Source organism: Molothrus aeneus, chromosome 1, assembly GCF_037042795.1.
Source record: "Molothrus aeneus isolate 106 chromosome 1, BPBGC_Maene_1.0, whole genome shotgun sequence".
Classification (NCBI taxonomy): Eukaryota; Metazoa; Chordata; class Aves; order Passeriformes; family Icteridae; genus Molothrus; species Molothrus aeneus.
The window spans coordinates 126,195,333-126,212,276 of record NC_089646.1 but is presented as its reverse complement, the minus strand read 5'-3'; the positions used below and the strand labels follow the sequence as shown (position 1 = coordinate 126,212,276).

The 16,944-nt window shown below is 40.8% G+C and overlaps 1 protein-coding gene across 1 annotated transcript; it reads left to right on the top strand.

Moving 5' to 3' along the window:
- Window positions 1–3,022: 3,022 nt before the first annotated feature.
- TRHR (thyrotropin releasing hormone receptor) lies at window positions 3,023–15,918 on the top strand. Its single transcript, XM_066547442.1, has 3 exons — window positions 3,023–3,817; window positions 9,993–10,373; window positions 11,100–15,918. The coding sequence occupies exons 1-3, from the start codon at window positions 3,023–3,025 to the stop codon at window positions 11,103–11,105; spliced, it is 1,182 nt and encodes a 393-aa protein (XP_066403539.1). The 3' UTR covers window positions 11,106–15,918.
- The last annotated feature ends 1,026 nt before the right edge of the window (window positions 15,919–16,944 follow it).

Below are 16,944 nucleotides of genomic sequence, written 5' to 3'. Positions count from 1 at the left end.
AAACTAGCCACCATATTTTGAGAATTGCATTAGCACAGCATCAGCTGGGAGAAAAGATTGGTCTTGTACTGATTCCCAGATTCAGTATCTGAATCCGACTGATAATCCTGTTGAAAGGATAATTTGAATGTATCAGGCAAAGTGAATCAAATGATGTTTCAGCAAAATCCACAGCACCAGATGCTCTAATTACATGGAATTTATATTTCCAGTCTTGAAATTCCTTCTGCAATTACTGCAGGTTTTATACAAACATTGTAGGTTGTGGAAGTATTTTATGAAAAGGAAAATATTTACTTGTGTTCATACTGGTAGTATGTTAATGTTTTAGTATGTTAATATTGATAGTATTTTCATAAAATACTTACTTTTTGATAAAATACTTAAAATTTTGCTTTTGATTAAATCCTCTGAATGCCTTCTGTAGATTTATTTCCTTGTAGCCATACAGTGACAACTCTGTACCTTTTTCACGACCAGAATGCAGCACTTGATAAAAACTCATAAAAAGTGACTGAGACAAGGCCGTCCATCCTCTCTCTGACACAGACCAGAAGCAGATGCAGAAGAATGAGGCAACCATCAGATAATACATGTCTTGTACATCTTCCAGAGCTCCAATATTTACTTCAAAATCCTGGCCTTTTAAATATTCCGCAGCTTCTCTGCATGCCATGTCCTCAGCCATTAGTTCCTGCACTGCAAACACTTTCGTGCTCTCAGATGTGCTGATTCTCAGGCCAAATCAGAACCTGCAGGTTGCCTCCATAAGCCAGCAGGATATACAGAAACAGGAGCAGCAAGACTTCACTGTGTGACGGTGTGGCAGAAGGGCATCAGTCACCCCTTAAGGAGGAATCAGTCTATGGAGGTGCCAAAAACTTTTAATTCAGCTGAGGTCCCTGAGGACTGAGGAGTTTATCCACAGAGCCATCTCTCTCAGTTTCCTGGTTTGAATCTTTGATTCAGTGCCTTGCTGGGTCCCTGAGTGCTGACACCAACTCTGTGATCTCTCAGTCCTGGGCTCCCTTGTGGTGCTATTTATACTGCAGGCTTGAACATCAGGGGCTGCCCCCACTATGGTCACACAGCTTTAAAAGCATGGAAGGGGAAAGCTGTCCATTTTGAAGGATAAAATGTTGTGGAGTGTAGAGGGGCTGGAAGTAATATTTTTTATGACACCCAGGCATTACAGTAGTACTGACCTTCCTCCTTCAGCTGTGTCCAAAATAATAGGATCTGCAGATGGTATGAAGGACAGTCAAGATTATATGTTTCTGCTGATATACTGTTGGTGAAGTAATCAGCAACCTGCATTTTCCCATAGGCCACTGCAAGACCACTGGCAAAACAATCTAATTCTTTTCACTCTTGTTTCTTAATCTATTAAACAGGAAAAATTATATTTGCCTTACTTCATTAAGTATTCTTGGATCTACAGATAAAAAGTATGTGATCACAACATAGGCAAATGGAAAAGGCAAATGGAAAAAATGGCTGGAAAACATTAACTGAGTGGCTTCAAACCTCTGGAATTGTTTGAGTCTGATTTTCAGCTCTCATTCAGGTGATACTCTCTTTTTGTCACCACCTGTTTAAGTCTACTTAAAGTCCTAGTTTTGCAAACATGTGCCAATGCTAAACACTACAGTCTGTTTTGAAATCCAAGATGCCTTTCCTCAGTTGTGCAACACTTTATTTTGTTGAACCTTTTGCTTCCTGAGCAAAGAGCAAAACCAATTGCCCTAAATGCAGAAAAATAAGGGATTTAAGACAAGTTTGCTCTTCAAACTTTTAACACAGTAGCATAAGGAGAAGTGGTGGGCTGAGAGACTGTGTTTGGGAGCTGACAAGGGCACTTTCACAAAGCCTTACAGAAGGGTTTGCTATTGTTTTTCTCACTAATGCATTTAGATAGCAAGTGAGACAGGAAAGTGCAGTCTCCAGGTGCAGCTGAGCTACTGAATTGGTAGGGTTTCATCTGCACTGCTCAAAACAGTTATTTCCACCAGTCTTTGATTTGTCTGTGGTTTTACACAACCTGACTGACCATGGAGGAGTTTATTCAATCAGAGGAGAATGTACATTGGGGAAAGAGTAGTAGATTAGTGACATTGTGTTGTGTGCATGCACACGTGTGCCTGTGTGACTGATCTCGTTAAGAAGCAATTTGTGTTGTGATCATTTTATTGTTGCTCTGCTGCGATTCAAAAGAGTTGAAAGGACTCAGGAGTGATGACAGCTGTAGTGGTAGAGGTTTTGAACAGAATTTTCTATTAAGTAAAAAAGACCCCTACATTTTTTCCTGCTATTTTCAAGAGCTGGGATGCATTTGCTTCTGTAAAGCCCTGAAGGGACTCCTTGCAAAGCAGGAGGCAAATGTAAATAGCCATTACTTTTCACAAGGGCATGCCAGCAGTCAGAATTTTAAAAATCAGTGCAATTTTGTTGCCAGCCAGCAAAAGCCAGCCACGCTTTGTTTGCCAGCGCGGATCAATGCGATCGATGCTGTCATGAGAGCTGCCTGAGAGCAGAGAGGGAGAGCGGCGAGGAGCAGAAAACCTTCACGGATCCCTCTGGTTTCACCTCCCGCTGCTGTCTCCACCCTCGGAGCGCGGCGGCTCCTCCTGGCCAGCGGCGCTGCCGGAGCGCGGGGCGGCTCAGCAGCTGGCAGAGCAGGGGCTGCGCTTCCCTGCCACTGCAGGCAGGAAACTCCCACCTCCACGGGCTGGCTTTTCGCGAATGCCTCAAAGCAGCTGTGAGGAAACAGCCTTTTAGCCTGTGCAAGTGAGCTGGGGCCTTAGAGGGACTAACCCATCCCATAGTTGACTTTACAGACTGAAAGTTCAGATGCTGTAGGGGGAGTGGAGGACGGTACAGGAATGGGACTGTGCCTACATGGAGAACGTGTTCTGGGGCTGCAGCTCACCCACACTCTGCTCCAGTGACCCTTTTGCAGGGGACCATGGAGAGCAGGTGCTGAGATCGAGTGCTTGGCAGAAGCAGCAGTGGGCTGGTGAAGATGGAGAATGGCACAGGAGACGAGCAGAACCAGACTGGGCTGCCACTATCGAGCCAGGAGATCATTACAGCCGAATACCAAGTGGTTACCATCCTCTTGGTCCTCCTCATCTGCGGGCTGGGCATCGTGGGCAACATCATGGTGGTTTTGGTGGTCCTCAGAACAAAGCACATGAGAACTCCCACTAACTGCTATCTGGTGAGCCTGGCCGTGGCAGATCTCATGGTGCTTGTGGCTGCAGGACTACCCAATATCACAGAGAGCCTGTACAGATCCTGGGTGTACGGCTACGTCGGGTGCCTCTGCATCACTTATCTCCAGTACCTGGGAATAAACGCTTCTTCTTTTTCCATCGCTGCCTTCACCATTGAGAGGTACATAGCCATCTGCCACCCAATCAAAGCTCAATTCCTCTGCACTTTTTCAAGAGCCAAAAAGATCATTGTTTTTGTTTGGGCTTTCACCTCCATATACTGTATGCTCTGGTTTTTCTTGCTAGACCTTAATACAGTAGCCTACAAAGAGACTACTGTTGTGTCCTGTGGCTACAAGGTCTCCAGGAGCTATTACTCTCCTATCTACATGATGGACTTTGGTATATTTTATGTTGTGCCAATGGTATTGGCAACTGTGCTCTATGGCCTGATTGCTAGAATACTGTTCCTGAACCCCATCCCTTCAGACCCAAAAGAAAACTCTAAGACCTGGAGGAATGATGTGGCTCACCAAAGCAAGCCTGTGAATTCCAAGATGACTAACAGGAGTTTCAATAGCACTATTGCTTCTCGAAGGCAGGTAGGAACAACGATTTGAAATGGCTTTCTGAAACCTAAACAACTTGTTTTAAAGCTCCCTTGTCTGAAGCTGTGGAAAGAGGTAAAATACATTCTTCCATTCTTCCTTTTTTTTAAGTAGTCAAGTTTAAAATCAGTGATACATACACATATACATAAAAATACATTTTTTTCTTGCCTGTACATTATTACCTACTGCAAGGACCAAAAAAAAAAAAAAAAACCAAAACAAAACAGTACTTTATTTCCTATATCAGAAAGCAATTAGGAAGTGTCAGATAGGATGGAAACATTTTCAACTATAATTTCCTTACATTACAGATTATTAGTAATCTTGCCAAATATACAAAGTGACTCTTGACTTATTTTTGAGATTTGAAGGGAAGGAACTATCCTGGGAGTTTGGGACACTTGAGGCTGAGTCCCAGCTAAAGCACTATGTCACTCAGCAAATGCAGTCAAGATGTAAATTTTCATGTCTCTAACTCTCCTGTAAAAAGTCTGTTTAAGGAAGTCTGTATCTAAATTGCTTTGTAAATGCTAAATATCTTTGTTTCTCTGTCTTTCAGAAAATATTTTTTTGTACCGATGGCTCAAAACTGAGGCATAGGTTTGACTAGGTTCTTTTTATATTGTTGAATATGTATGCTGCTGTGTGTAATAATACCAGTGGAATATAGTGAGCAGATTAATTGCTGGCTGTTTGCAGTAAACCACATGATGTGCAGCAGGCAGCTCAGCTGGTGCAGTGATAGGAAACACAGGGTGCATCTTTTGCAGATGGCTCTGGGGATATTCTTCTTACTCTTTATATTCTTCTTATTTTGCTTCAATTGCTACTGTTATGAGAGGGACCATGTTCTCCTATCGCAGAGATGGCAAAAATCTCAGAAGTTACCTGAGCTGCCTTCTAGAGCACTGAGCCCTCAGAGAGCACTAGAGCTATGCTTGGAAACACACAACACAAATACGTGGGCTAGGTTAAATTTAATTATGACACCAATTATAGTTAATAGTCAGGAAGTGTTTAATGTTGTTTTTCTTTGTCCATTAATTAGTAGAAGAAGATAACCTGCTCTTCAAGTTAATATCACTTTATACTTGATTACATGTGCCAGTATCACTTGAAAATCAAACAAATCTTATGTATTGAACACTGATGAATATGGACACTGTTATGAAACCAAAAAGTGAAGATTATAATGTGATATCTTTTATGTCTTGTAAAGACAGCAAGACTTCCTCTAAAAGCCCAAGCAACCTGATTGCTTAAAGCAGCTTCATTTTAAGTAAAGCTAGAATTTGCATATAGTACAACACAGGAAGCAAAGCAAGGATAGCGTGGCACAACTAGTAATATTTTTTGTATAATAGCAACATGCAAAAGATAGGCAATGGTGTAAAAAACAAGAAAAACAAGAGTAAAGGTGAAAAAACAAGTACATATTAAAAAAAATCTAGAATCTCAACAGTTATTAAGACACAAAGAAGAAAATTTCCTGCCATGCTGACAAGGACACATATAGCTGACAATACAGTCTGGCCTCACAGTGAGTCCTGCTGAAATGTGAAACTCTGTGTCTTCCTGGACCTGTGCTGCACTACAGGGATTGAGGAGTGTACAATATCCAGCATGTGATCTGTAGAAAAGGTGTCTGAAAATATGGGGTGAACTTCCTACTTCTGTAGCAGTTCTCATATTTATCCAAGAACAATTCTATGAAAATAAACATATGCATGTTTCTATAGGGGGATTGGCTCCAGCTGAGAATGGGAGAGAAAATGGGAAGTGCTCCTATTCTTCATGATCCAAGACAAGGACAGGCAAACAAACTATCAGTTATTGGGCAGTGCAGACTCAACTTGGGGAAAATTAATAGCGCTAATTGATTGCCCGTTGTTATAGCCACAAGTTACACTCAGTCCCTTCCCTGCAGCCACCAGCAGTGTGGGGCCAGAGAGTGCTGCAGTCAGGTTGCACAGGTTGGTCCCTTGTCATTCCTTCCTTCTCACCCTTTTCCTCTGTTTCAGTGTGGGTCCTGCAGCCCACAGATCACAGATTTTTTTTTTCTTTTCCATTTATAGCATGAATACTGAATTGCATGTTTGCATGAAGGTTTCATACTTTCCCCAAAGGAATTCCTACTTTCCTCAGATATCAAGGTGACTGAGAAAAATAAATGCAGCCTTACATAGCAAACATGTTGGTTTAAACTTGAGATGGAATCCAGCTCACTTAACAGTATGTGTATCTCACAAAGTTACTTGATTAGTCCAATCAAATCTAAGGTCATTGTGGCTATCATGGTCAGGAATAGCAGGTAGACCCTCTAGAGAAAGTCCTCTCTTGGGCAGTGTTGCAGTCATGACCTGCTCACCAGAGAAATCCCTCTGTTCTCTCACAGCACAACAAGCACAGATTCCAGCTTGCAGTGCAAGATAAGTTTGACACGGCTTACATGAAATCCTCAATCTTATCACTTGGTTTCACTTGTGGTGTTAGTATATCAAGACCTTAATCCTTCTATTTATTTAATTCTCCTTCTTATTGCACAACTTCTTTTTGATTAGGAAATCATGGACTGGGATATGCAATCTCTGTGTGTTGCAATGAACACAACCAGGCACAAGAAGAAAGATGTTATTACATGCTTTAAAACACCAGAGTGACTATTGCTTTTACTATCAGTGTAAGAAAGATTAGTACTCAAAGGAGAAGGAAGCAATACTAACCTGTTCGTACCAGGATAATGAAAATGTTTAATAAAAACCCTTCCTTAGAATAAGAAGGTTTTGGAGCAGGGAGGAAAAAGAGGATACTAGTTCAGAATTAAAATATTGGGACTCTGTTTAGTAATATATATTTTAAATATTCTTTAGAGCATCCTCAGAAATAAAAAGATAGGGCCTGAAGAATGTTTATGTACAGGCAGAACCATATTCAATCTGAAGTTCTTTTGTTATCATTCAAACTACACTTGAAATTTGGACTAAGCTGAAATTGCTCAAAGTCTTTTTACCATGTTTTCAATCTCCCTAAGAATAATTTGTACCCTGAGCATAGGACATACAGTGCACATCCACAAGAAAAGAACAATCAGTGTGTTTGCCTTCACCTGAGCAGTGAATTGAGGATGTAGTGCTGCTGCTTTCAGGGAGCTTTGGTATGCTCACAGGTAATAAAAAACATGTTCTTTTAAAATTTGTCCTCTTAGCACTCCACTGATATCAAAATAATTAGCCTCTTCCCAATATATGTTTAGTTTTGTTTCACATGAAGTGATTTGAAAAAGGATATGGCATTTTGCTTAAACAAAGAGGACCAAACTTTCCTCTAAACAATTTATGTTCAGCAATAAAAACTTTTGGTGTGGATAAGAATGAAGCTTTGGCCTCAGTCAGGTATTTAGATAATGGGTTCACCTATAACACAAATTGAGGTGAATTTGTGTCAGAAGCCCTGAGTGGTGCCTCACCCTGCAGTGGGGTGACAATCCCCATGCTGGGACTAAGTAAGCCTTGCCAGAGCACCTCCTCAGAACTGCTGCCTTTGCACACAGGTCGTGGTGTGAGGTAGGTGGAACCACTCCAGAGCCAGACTAAGGAGGATTTACCAATGAGCAAATAACTACCTGAACTCAGGGCCTCATCGTGTGTCTCAGAGACAACCACAGCTGGTCAGATGGATCAGGAAACTGAATTTCTGACAGGCAATAGTGACCTTGGGAGAAGTTTGTTATTTTTGGCAACTCTGCAAGGATATGTATTGCAGACAGTTAAAAATTATAGTGAATTCTCCTCATTGTCCTGCATGGACCGAACCACCAAGAGATGCCACCAAAGAGATGCCACCCATGGGCTCTGCCTCTTCTCTTGCACTGCATGTAGACTCTGTGAAGGCATATGAGTACATGAGTTGGTTCGTTGACCTGAGCAGAATGGAAAACAGCTCTACAGAATGCTTCATTTCCAGCAGTAGAAGCTTATGCTGTTAAAAAGAAAATGTGCATCCAAATGCCAATATACACAAATTCAGCTAATAATTTTCACACTACATACATACATACATACAAACATACATATATTATATATATATATATGTATTTGTGGTGTATGGGATACAGTCACTTGAGCAGTAACAGTCTTTTTTTACTGCTGTACAGTGTTAATTGTGTCACTCTGGATTACCCCCTCCTTGACAGTAAGAATAATTTACTTCTAGTCCAGACTCAAGCTGATAGCTGCAACACTGCAAATGATCCTCTGAGCAATTTTTTCCTGAAAGAAATGTAAATTGCCAATGACTGGTAGGTACCATAGTGGAGTGCCCTGCTGAGCTTCTGGTAGCAAAGTACTCTGATGCACATGTAGGCTGTTATGCCCTGAATGCCTGAGCTGATGGAATACATCTGTTGGTTTGGCTCTGTCCCATTGTTCACCCAGGCTCCACAAACGGTGGCTTTCTTCCTTTAAATGTGGATTATTTTCTACAGTGAATGATTGTTCTCCACTGAATGGATTTGCTCATTTTGGAGGCACAGGCTGGAGCTGAACTGGAGGGATGAGAGCCAGAATGGGTCAGTACTGGGTCAACTCTCTCCCTGCTACCGTGTTCACAGGCATGGCCCTTTCAGAAGTGGAGATAAGGAGAGATCATCCTTTGAGTTACCTGGAACATTCATGTTTGTATTTTGCTCTATTACAACCACTGTGCTCAGAAAATTAGAAAACAAAAACAGTGTAGAAGTCATAATGAAATGTATCAGTCAAGTGACAAAAAAGGAGATAGATAGCATTTCTCAGTCTCATTTCTCAGTCTCACTTCTCATTATTTTTACTCCCACTGAACACAGCTGTAGAGAAAGCAAAAATAAGGGTGAGGGAAGAACTAAGATAAAATTGCAGCCTTTGAATATGCACATTCAAAGACCAATAAATAGATAAAGATACATCAATTTGTAGAGTATCTTTGATTTTCATCACATTCTTTATTAGAATACCTATAACAAACCAAACAAATTGGCTTAAAAGTGTGTCTTTCTTGAAAGATAGGAGAAATTCATTACATTCATTAGGGACTGTGATGGCAGGTTTTTATATAATGAGCATATCTGGTCAGAAGACAACATAATTATATACTCACAACTTCAACCTAAAGCCCAATTCTAAAACTAGCATGTGTGAGTGATCTTAGTGGAGTTATTTCCTATGGAAACTCTTATAAAGGTACAATCAGAAGAAACAGTCATAGCTCACCAAAATGTGTGCCAATACTTTCTATTTCACACAGTTAACCAAGTCATCTCCTGACTTCCATGAAGGTGTGCCAGCATATCCTCCCATATCACATTTCTGTGTGCTTTCTACTTTCTTTATTAATACCTTTCAAACTTTCTTTAATGTAGAGACTGTTGAATACTGTCTACATCAGAATTAAATTATTTACAAAAGAAAGACTACTTTTAAAGTGTATTTTTTAAATATTATTTCTCATTCACTTCCTTTCAGCTATTCTGGGTATTCCCAAAGGTTGTTTTCTTTTTTCTAAAGAAAATTACATAATAGAATAAAGTTCTTATAACAATCAAGTTTGATTGAAAATCCTTTTTTCCCTGGCTCTGTAAAATTTATTTGGCTTTTCAGAGTAAACATCAAATAATGAAGACCTAATTAAATATTGAGGATTTGAGGAAAATAAATTAATCTAATTGTTCTCTTTTTTTCCTTATTTTTTGCTTTGGGAAATTGTTTTAGGCTGACTGTTAAACCAGATAACCTAAAAAGGCTTCATGTTTAGTTACTCTACAGGCTATACTAGTCTAAAAGTAGAGATATAATGTGTTTGGGAAAAAAATACTCTTTGTCCTTTTTTTCCCATTTAAATCAACACCCTCTTCCAGAATAAGAAGTGGAAATGTCTGAGGTCTACAACAGTTACCTTACTGGGATATCATCTGGAAAGAGTAATTTAACAAAAACTAGGAAAAATTTGAAGCCAAGGTTTTTGTACTTCCTACTGTATAAAACCTTTCTGAATCAAATTTTCATCAGAAATTCCTACTGAAGGATCTGTCCAGAGGTTTGGTTTGGCCCTAGAGGTGTAAGAATGCACATGTTCATGCCAAGGGGAGTACTGACCTTCTGCCCCTCTTCTGTCTCTCTCTGTGTTCCCTCAGGTTACCAAAATGCTGGCCGTGGTTGTGATCCTATTTGCATTCCTATGGATGCCCTACCGCACCCTGGTCGTTGTCAACTCCTTTCTTTCCAGGCCCTTCCAAGAAAACTGGTTCCTGCTATTTTGCAGAATCTGTATTTATTTAAATAGTGCCATCAATCCTGTCATTTACAATCTCATGTCCCAGAAATTCAGAGCAGCCTTCAGGAAACTGTGCAACTACCAGCAGAAGCAGGAGAAGAAACCTGCCAGTTACAGCATGGCCCTAAATTATAATGTCATCAAGGATTCTGATCATTTCAGCACTGAGCTAGAAGATATTACCAATACCTACCTGTCCTCTGCCAAACTGTCCATTGGTGATACCTGTTTGTCATCCAAGGTAATAGTTAATACATTTCAGTGTCTGCTGTGGGTCCTCCAGAACCAGGGCACGTTGCTGGGCATGGGGCTGTGCTGGGGTAGCTTTCAGCCAGGGCAGCACTGGGAGAGGCTGGCAGTGACAGGTCATGCATCAAACAGGGCATGGCAGGGAGGGACACTGCCCAGCTCTGGAAAGTTATGTTTTCAAAGTGCCTTGTGCCAAGCATGGGGGGACTTGGAGGATCTGAAGCATGCAGAAGGATGGGGAGAAGCAATCAGGTTAAGCCTTCTTTTCTGAGGAACAGTGGGCTCTAGCAGAGCATCCGAAAGTGGTTCTCAGGCGTGGTGCCTCAGGTCCACATCTGGCAGGAGGGTGCTGAGCTGGTGATTCCTCTGGACTGGCTGCAGGGAGGGCCATGGGGCATTTTCTTGTGCCTTCCCCCTTGACTCAATCTGGGGGTTAACCACACAGCTGGTGCTGAGGAGAGGCTTTCCCACACACCAGCACTTTCATTCTGTAGTGAGTAGCACATCTCTTTAACCCACTTCTCTTGATGATGCACATTACTGTTTTCATGATGCTTTTTTTACACAATACTCCTTAAGTGCTGTTTGTGAACCCATGCATTTAGATCTTAAAAATATAGAGGATCTACAAAGAGGCTTAGTTTTCATTTGTTTTTGCAGATTATATGAGAGTGTAAAATATTCTTTCTCGCTTTGCTTCTTCTCTCCTCTCTTTCAGGCCTGAACCCCACCTTGTTCTGAGTGTGCAGCCGTGTAAGAGGTTTGGATGCTCTGTTCCCACCCACTGTATGAATTGTAAGGACGTTTCTACTCACAGAATTGCAGAAGCTACCATAAATCTTTTCATACCTGCCTTTGCCCTCCAGGAAAATGCAGCATCTTGGGGAGTGAAAAGAGTATATTATTGAGGCTAACTGAATGAAGTACTTAATACAACCTAACTTTAGCCAGGTGAGTTGGCTCCAGGAGAACACCTAAATCCTTCTTCCCATTACCTGCCTGAAGAGTGGTCTGTGATCTCAGAATGAGCAAGGCTTGCCAGGACATGTCCATGGACACAGAGTGGGGCAGGGGATGATACTCCCTGTGAAGATGAGAGGTGAGGAGAGGAGCTGCTCTAATGTGTGCCTGCAGTGGGCAGTACCCAGGAGACCTTCCAACAGCAACAAAAACTGCTGCTGATAGCAGTAATTACCTGCCAGTGACTCCCTCATCCCACATCAGTGCAAATCTCATTGCAGCCATCACAGCACGCTTCAATAAACAGGTGTCTGATGGCAAAAAGCACAAAATCTTTCTTTTCTTTGGTTTATTTTTACCTTGAACAGCGTGAAATAGGAAGACTATTCAATGAATTTGCAGCAGGAAACAAACAAATTAAAAAGTCAGTAAGAAGCATTTAAAATAGCTTATCTTTTTCAGCAATCAGGTTTATAGATGTACCACTTTAAATGTAAGTCTCAACTATTACTGAATCCTTTTGGAAATTGGCAGATATTGAAGAGTATGTAACAGGCTTTCAACAGCTCCTTTTATCTTGGTTCAATACCAATTGTATCTAAGAGAACTAGAAGGGTTTAGAGCTTTAATATTGATAATATCTAGGGAAGAGAGGAAAATTCAGAGAAAAATAACACTTTATAAATGTTTAAATCTTTAGTGTTTTTAAAGTTTATCTATTCCAATACTTCAGGACATAAACTGTTGTCAGAGGAAAAGTCATGCTGGCTTTTTACTTGACAGCATAGCCCCTTCCCTGCTCTTCCCACACAGGCCCATGATAAGGAGCCTGGGGCCAGTCTCCCTAATGTAGCTACAGACAAAATATCAGGTCTTGCTTTGGCTTTGCTCTAGACCAGCTCTTGTTCTTGCTAGAAGTTCATTTTCTCACTTCTGTGCTGCAGAAGCCCAGGAAAGTACCTGTGTGTTCCTGTGTGTCATGAACATTTTGCACATGACATTTGTACATGACATTCAAAAACATGTAAAAAACCTGACTCACAGAATCACAGAATAGTCTCATTTGGAAAAGACCCAGAAGGATGATCGAGTCCAGCTCCCTGCCCTGCACAGCCCCATCCCCAAGTCACAAACCTGCCCAGTGTGGGTGAAAGAAGCAGTCTCTACAGCATTGTAAGGCTTTCCTATCCAGTATTGTTTTGCCTACACAGCCACTTCCCTAATTCAAGCTACTTTCACTAATATTCAGCTATATTTTCAAACTAAAAATACCCTGATAGGCCTCAGATTTAAGTGTTAAAACCATGAACCTATTTCTGCTGCATCCAAAGGACTCTGTTGGGCATTCTCTACATGGCAAGGAGGAAGCAAACATTGCTCAGAGAGGTTGTGGAGTCTCCCTGACTGTACATATTCAAGAACCATCTGGACTCAGTCCTGTGCCATGTGCCCTGGGATGACCCTGCTTGAGCAGGGAGGCTGGACCAGATGACCCACTGTGGTTCCTTCCAACCTTACTCACTCTGTGATTCTGTGATTTTGCAGTCTGTATCCTGCTCTGTCTGCATCCTTGCTTTATCCTGTTTCACCTTTGCAGAGCTCCACGGGCACTTTCCAGCTTGGCAGAGTGATGGCAGGGCAGGGAAGGGACCAACAGCAAGGAGGTTTTAACCAGCAGAGTAGGTGTGACAAAATTCCAGAAGCTGGCAGAGCTTTGTCTGGAGCAGAGCCAGAAGCAGGACTCATGCAGGCCATGTTGCAATCTTTCCCAAATCCTCTGCATTTCCCAGCTTGCCAGGTTTGTCTATCTGAGCAGCACAGGCCACCAGGCAGGCACATGCAGTGGTGTCTATTTCTGTGCAGATGTCTGAACCCCCACAGGACTGGAAGGGCAATGTCCAGGATTCTTTTAAAAGAAGGAAGAACTAAAATGACAGAGTAAGTCATGTGTCAGCCAAGTAAGCAAAGCTGGCTAGGGCTCAAGAGTCAGAGAGAAGGATACCGATGTAATCTTAAATTAGCACCTAGCAATTAATCTCATAAATACAATTCTGTAGCTGTGACACACACTTTGGGCAAGCCTTTCCTTTGTAGAGCCTGATGTGAAAATACAGAGTTCTATAGCATCTTACTGCTTACACTTGCTTAAAGCTACAGGTTGCCATGATAAGGGAAAGCCAAGGAGAGATACCACGACCTGCTTAACATTTCCTCCAAAGCACTTGTCACAGAGAAATTAAATTATCTATGAACCTTACACAGGAATTTATGGCTGTTTAGGCAAGAGACATTCAAAGTAAAGGCAAGTTCCTGTGTCTGACTTTGCAAACTCTTGTGATGAAGCCAGGACTGCTCTCAGCTGCTGGGAGCTGATTCCCAGTCTGAGCTGGGGGCAGAGGCCACTGGTGGAGCTGGTGCCTGGAAATCCCTCTGCCCTTCACATGCTGTTTTCAGCCAGGCCTCTATTCAGTGCTTTCAGAGGAGGCCCTACTTTCCAGAATTTCTCAAGAGATACTAGAACTAGTTGCTTTTCTAACTTAAAAAGCAAGATGTGCAGGTCTAGCAGCAGGCAGAGGGCATTCCATGGAAACCTGGCTGTCTGATGAGGAGCACAACTGGCTGGGTAAAACCTGAGCTCAGTGTTTGTATAATAACAGTAAAACTTACACTTTTATCTCAAGGCTTTCAGGGCACAGACTGAATTACAGCTCTTATAGACCAACAGTACCAGAAGTGAATTCTCTCCTTTATTTGCCTTTTTGCTCAAAAAGCAACTGTCTGCTTTCTCAGTCTCTGCTCCAACAGATGCTCAAGTGAGGTATTTAAGCCCATATTCTTTGTGATGCTTCATGAAGGGCTAAAATCCATGTAGGTGACTTTGTATCCACCATCACTGGGAATAACAAAAATGAAATTATTTCATTCTGATATTTATTTGTGCCAACAGAAATTATTATGATTGCAAAATTGTGTGCAAAACCACAATATTTATAATTGCATATTTAAGCTAAGGTGTGATTTTAACTGATAATGTGATGTGACTTTATCTTTATAGATGTTAGTTGTGAAATCCATTCTAATTTTATACTGATGTACAGCTCACACTACAAAACTTTGTCAGATATCATGCTGATGTAACTGTTTCTGTGTTTGCCCTTCTGTTTAGAACAGCCATCAACCTTTTTTCTTGTACATAGATGTTGTAAATTATATATGTGAGAATGTATTTTAATTACATGGTTTTAAATTTATTGATAATTATATCAATTTTTTTTTTGCTAGAAGTGAAAGTGGCTGGATGTCAACTACTGACTGCAGTAATATAACTATCTTTGTATATTTATTTTGTGGATAGCAAAGTCCTTTGCAACATTTAGTCTGGAAGAATTGTCTGATTGGTAGCAATATTGAAATCCATGCCTATGTCCTTATTTAACATCTTTCCTGTAAGGGATTGCATTCTTATTGGACTTTTAGTTAGAAGTTTATTCAGAATGTAACAGAAGAGGTGCTGCTTTCACATCTGGCTTGGGGAGCTATGCTGCATCCTTTCCGAAATGCTGAGATTTCAGAACCATCAGTGAAGGTAAATTGTGCAGCTGAGAAAGGTCAGGTGTATTTGTAACCCACTTTAGTTCAAATTATCACATGAGCTCCCTGAGTTCAGAGCAAAGGATATATCAAAGAAGCTCCTATGTGCTGTGAAAGGGTTTATGATGCTTCTGTGGAAAAGGATGGCACAAGTCAGATGATAAAGATCTCACTAGCATCACTTCTAAAACAATTACCTGGAAAAATGGACTGAAGGAGCTGCTGCAGTACCTCTCCAGCTACACAGTGAAGGCTGGATTAGTAACTTTGGAAGTTGACAATTTTGGTTGTTTTTTAAAAAGTTATTCTACAATAAATAAATAAATGAATAAATCTCTCACACACCCCCCAGATCTGAGCACTGTCACCATGGAAAAAAACCACTATTTCAAGAATATGAAAAGATAAATTGTTCTTTCAACAGTGAATTCATTTCTCTGCTATGTGTGTTTCTTTTGTTGCAAAAGTTGTTTTTTTGCTACAAATTGCAGTGAAATTTGAAAATGATCTTTCCATATTTTATATCTTCTTCAGACAGAATTGTTTCTTTGTTCTTTTGTTCTTTTTGGTAAGAGTTTGTTTTCTCATGATTCTTTCATTACTACAGGGATACAGTGATACAGAGAATGCAAGTGAATTGGCTCAGTCAAAGTGATTTGGACTCCTGAATTCAATAATTTGGGAGTTGAATCTTGGAAATTTGAATTCTAACAAACTATGTAAGAGCAACTGGTTTGGAGGGAATTTTTTCTTTGCCTATCCAGAGTAATTCTGGTTTCATTCTGTCATTTCACCTGGTTTATTTATTTGTTTATTATAAATAGTGTGAAATTGTTCAGAGAAATGTACTACTGATAAATGTAGAACAATTTTTGTTCCAAAGAAGCATTTTGTAATTCTCAGATGCATGCTGCTGTGGGGATTAATTTGTAATGAATTTTTGTTGCTACTTTAATAAAATGTTGAGCAAGATAATTATACTGCAATTTTAATTTTTCAACAACTACTTGAATACAACCTTTTGTCTTGCTGTCCTTGTCAATGGACAGACAATCTAACAACATCCTTTTTCATCTCTAGGGGAATGAGATCCTGAAAAATGCAGTCTCTTTTTCCTGAAGGAAGAGCAGTGTGCCAGTAGTCTGGCAGTAATTACAGTGCTTAAATGGGAATGGATTCATAGAATCCTTGTCCCTGTTACAATGTATTTTACATTGAACAGCACTAAACAAAATGAACAAACAAATAAAAAAGGAGAAAACCCCCCACATCTTGGGAGCAGGGGCAGAGCCCAGAAGCCACTTTGTTCTTTGGCCACCAAAATCAGCACAGTTGGTTCCTGCACTCCATGGGTACTGCTTGGCTTTTCTGGTGATGTCAGCCACTTGTGCTTGAACCCAGCCTCAAAAGGATGAGTGGAATTACTTGATCTGCTAGTTTTTCTCAAGGCAATGCACAGAAAACTCAGTCTCCTGAGGATCAGGGTATACAGAAAGGCTAAACTCCATAGAGCTGGACTAAAGCCCAATTCATGCCTCCCATTTCTTAGGTAAATGCTCTACCATTAGTCCTAAAGACAGAGGGCTCCCTCTCCAGTCAGATCTTGTTGATTTTTGTGAATCCCAGGTAGTAGATTTCTCAATGTTTTCATTTGTACTCCCCTCACACTGTCTACATGAGGCTGGATAACCCCCTGCACTGGTGGGGGCTGCCTTCAGAGCAGCTCTGGGGACATGAGGCACTGTGGATCCTGTGAACAGAGTGACCTCGAGGCCCCAAAAGCCACCTGCAGCAAAGACAATCATTTATATCCCATACCTTGGATATATATAACTATGGGATAATGAAAATAAGATGATAGTAATAGACTTTCACCCAAAATCTTAACTGAGCTCATAGCCTCTAATGAAATAAAGCACAGGAAACAGGTAATGTCTAAAATAAGTGTTGCCCATCCAACAAGTACAATTTTTGAGATGAGCTCTATCTGTGATGGGCATACCTTGGGCTTA

Coding starts and splice junctions, on each gene's coding strand:
- TRHR (XM_066547442.1), top strand. CDS start 3,023: ATGGAGAATGGCACAGGAGACGAGCAGAACCAGACTGGGCTGCCACTA. Junction 3,818..9,992: donor CTATTGCTTCTCGAAGGCAG/GTAGGAACAACG, acceptor GTGTTCCCTCAG/GTTACCAAAATGCTGGCCGT.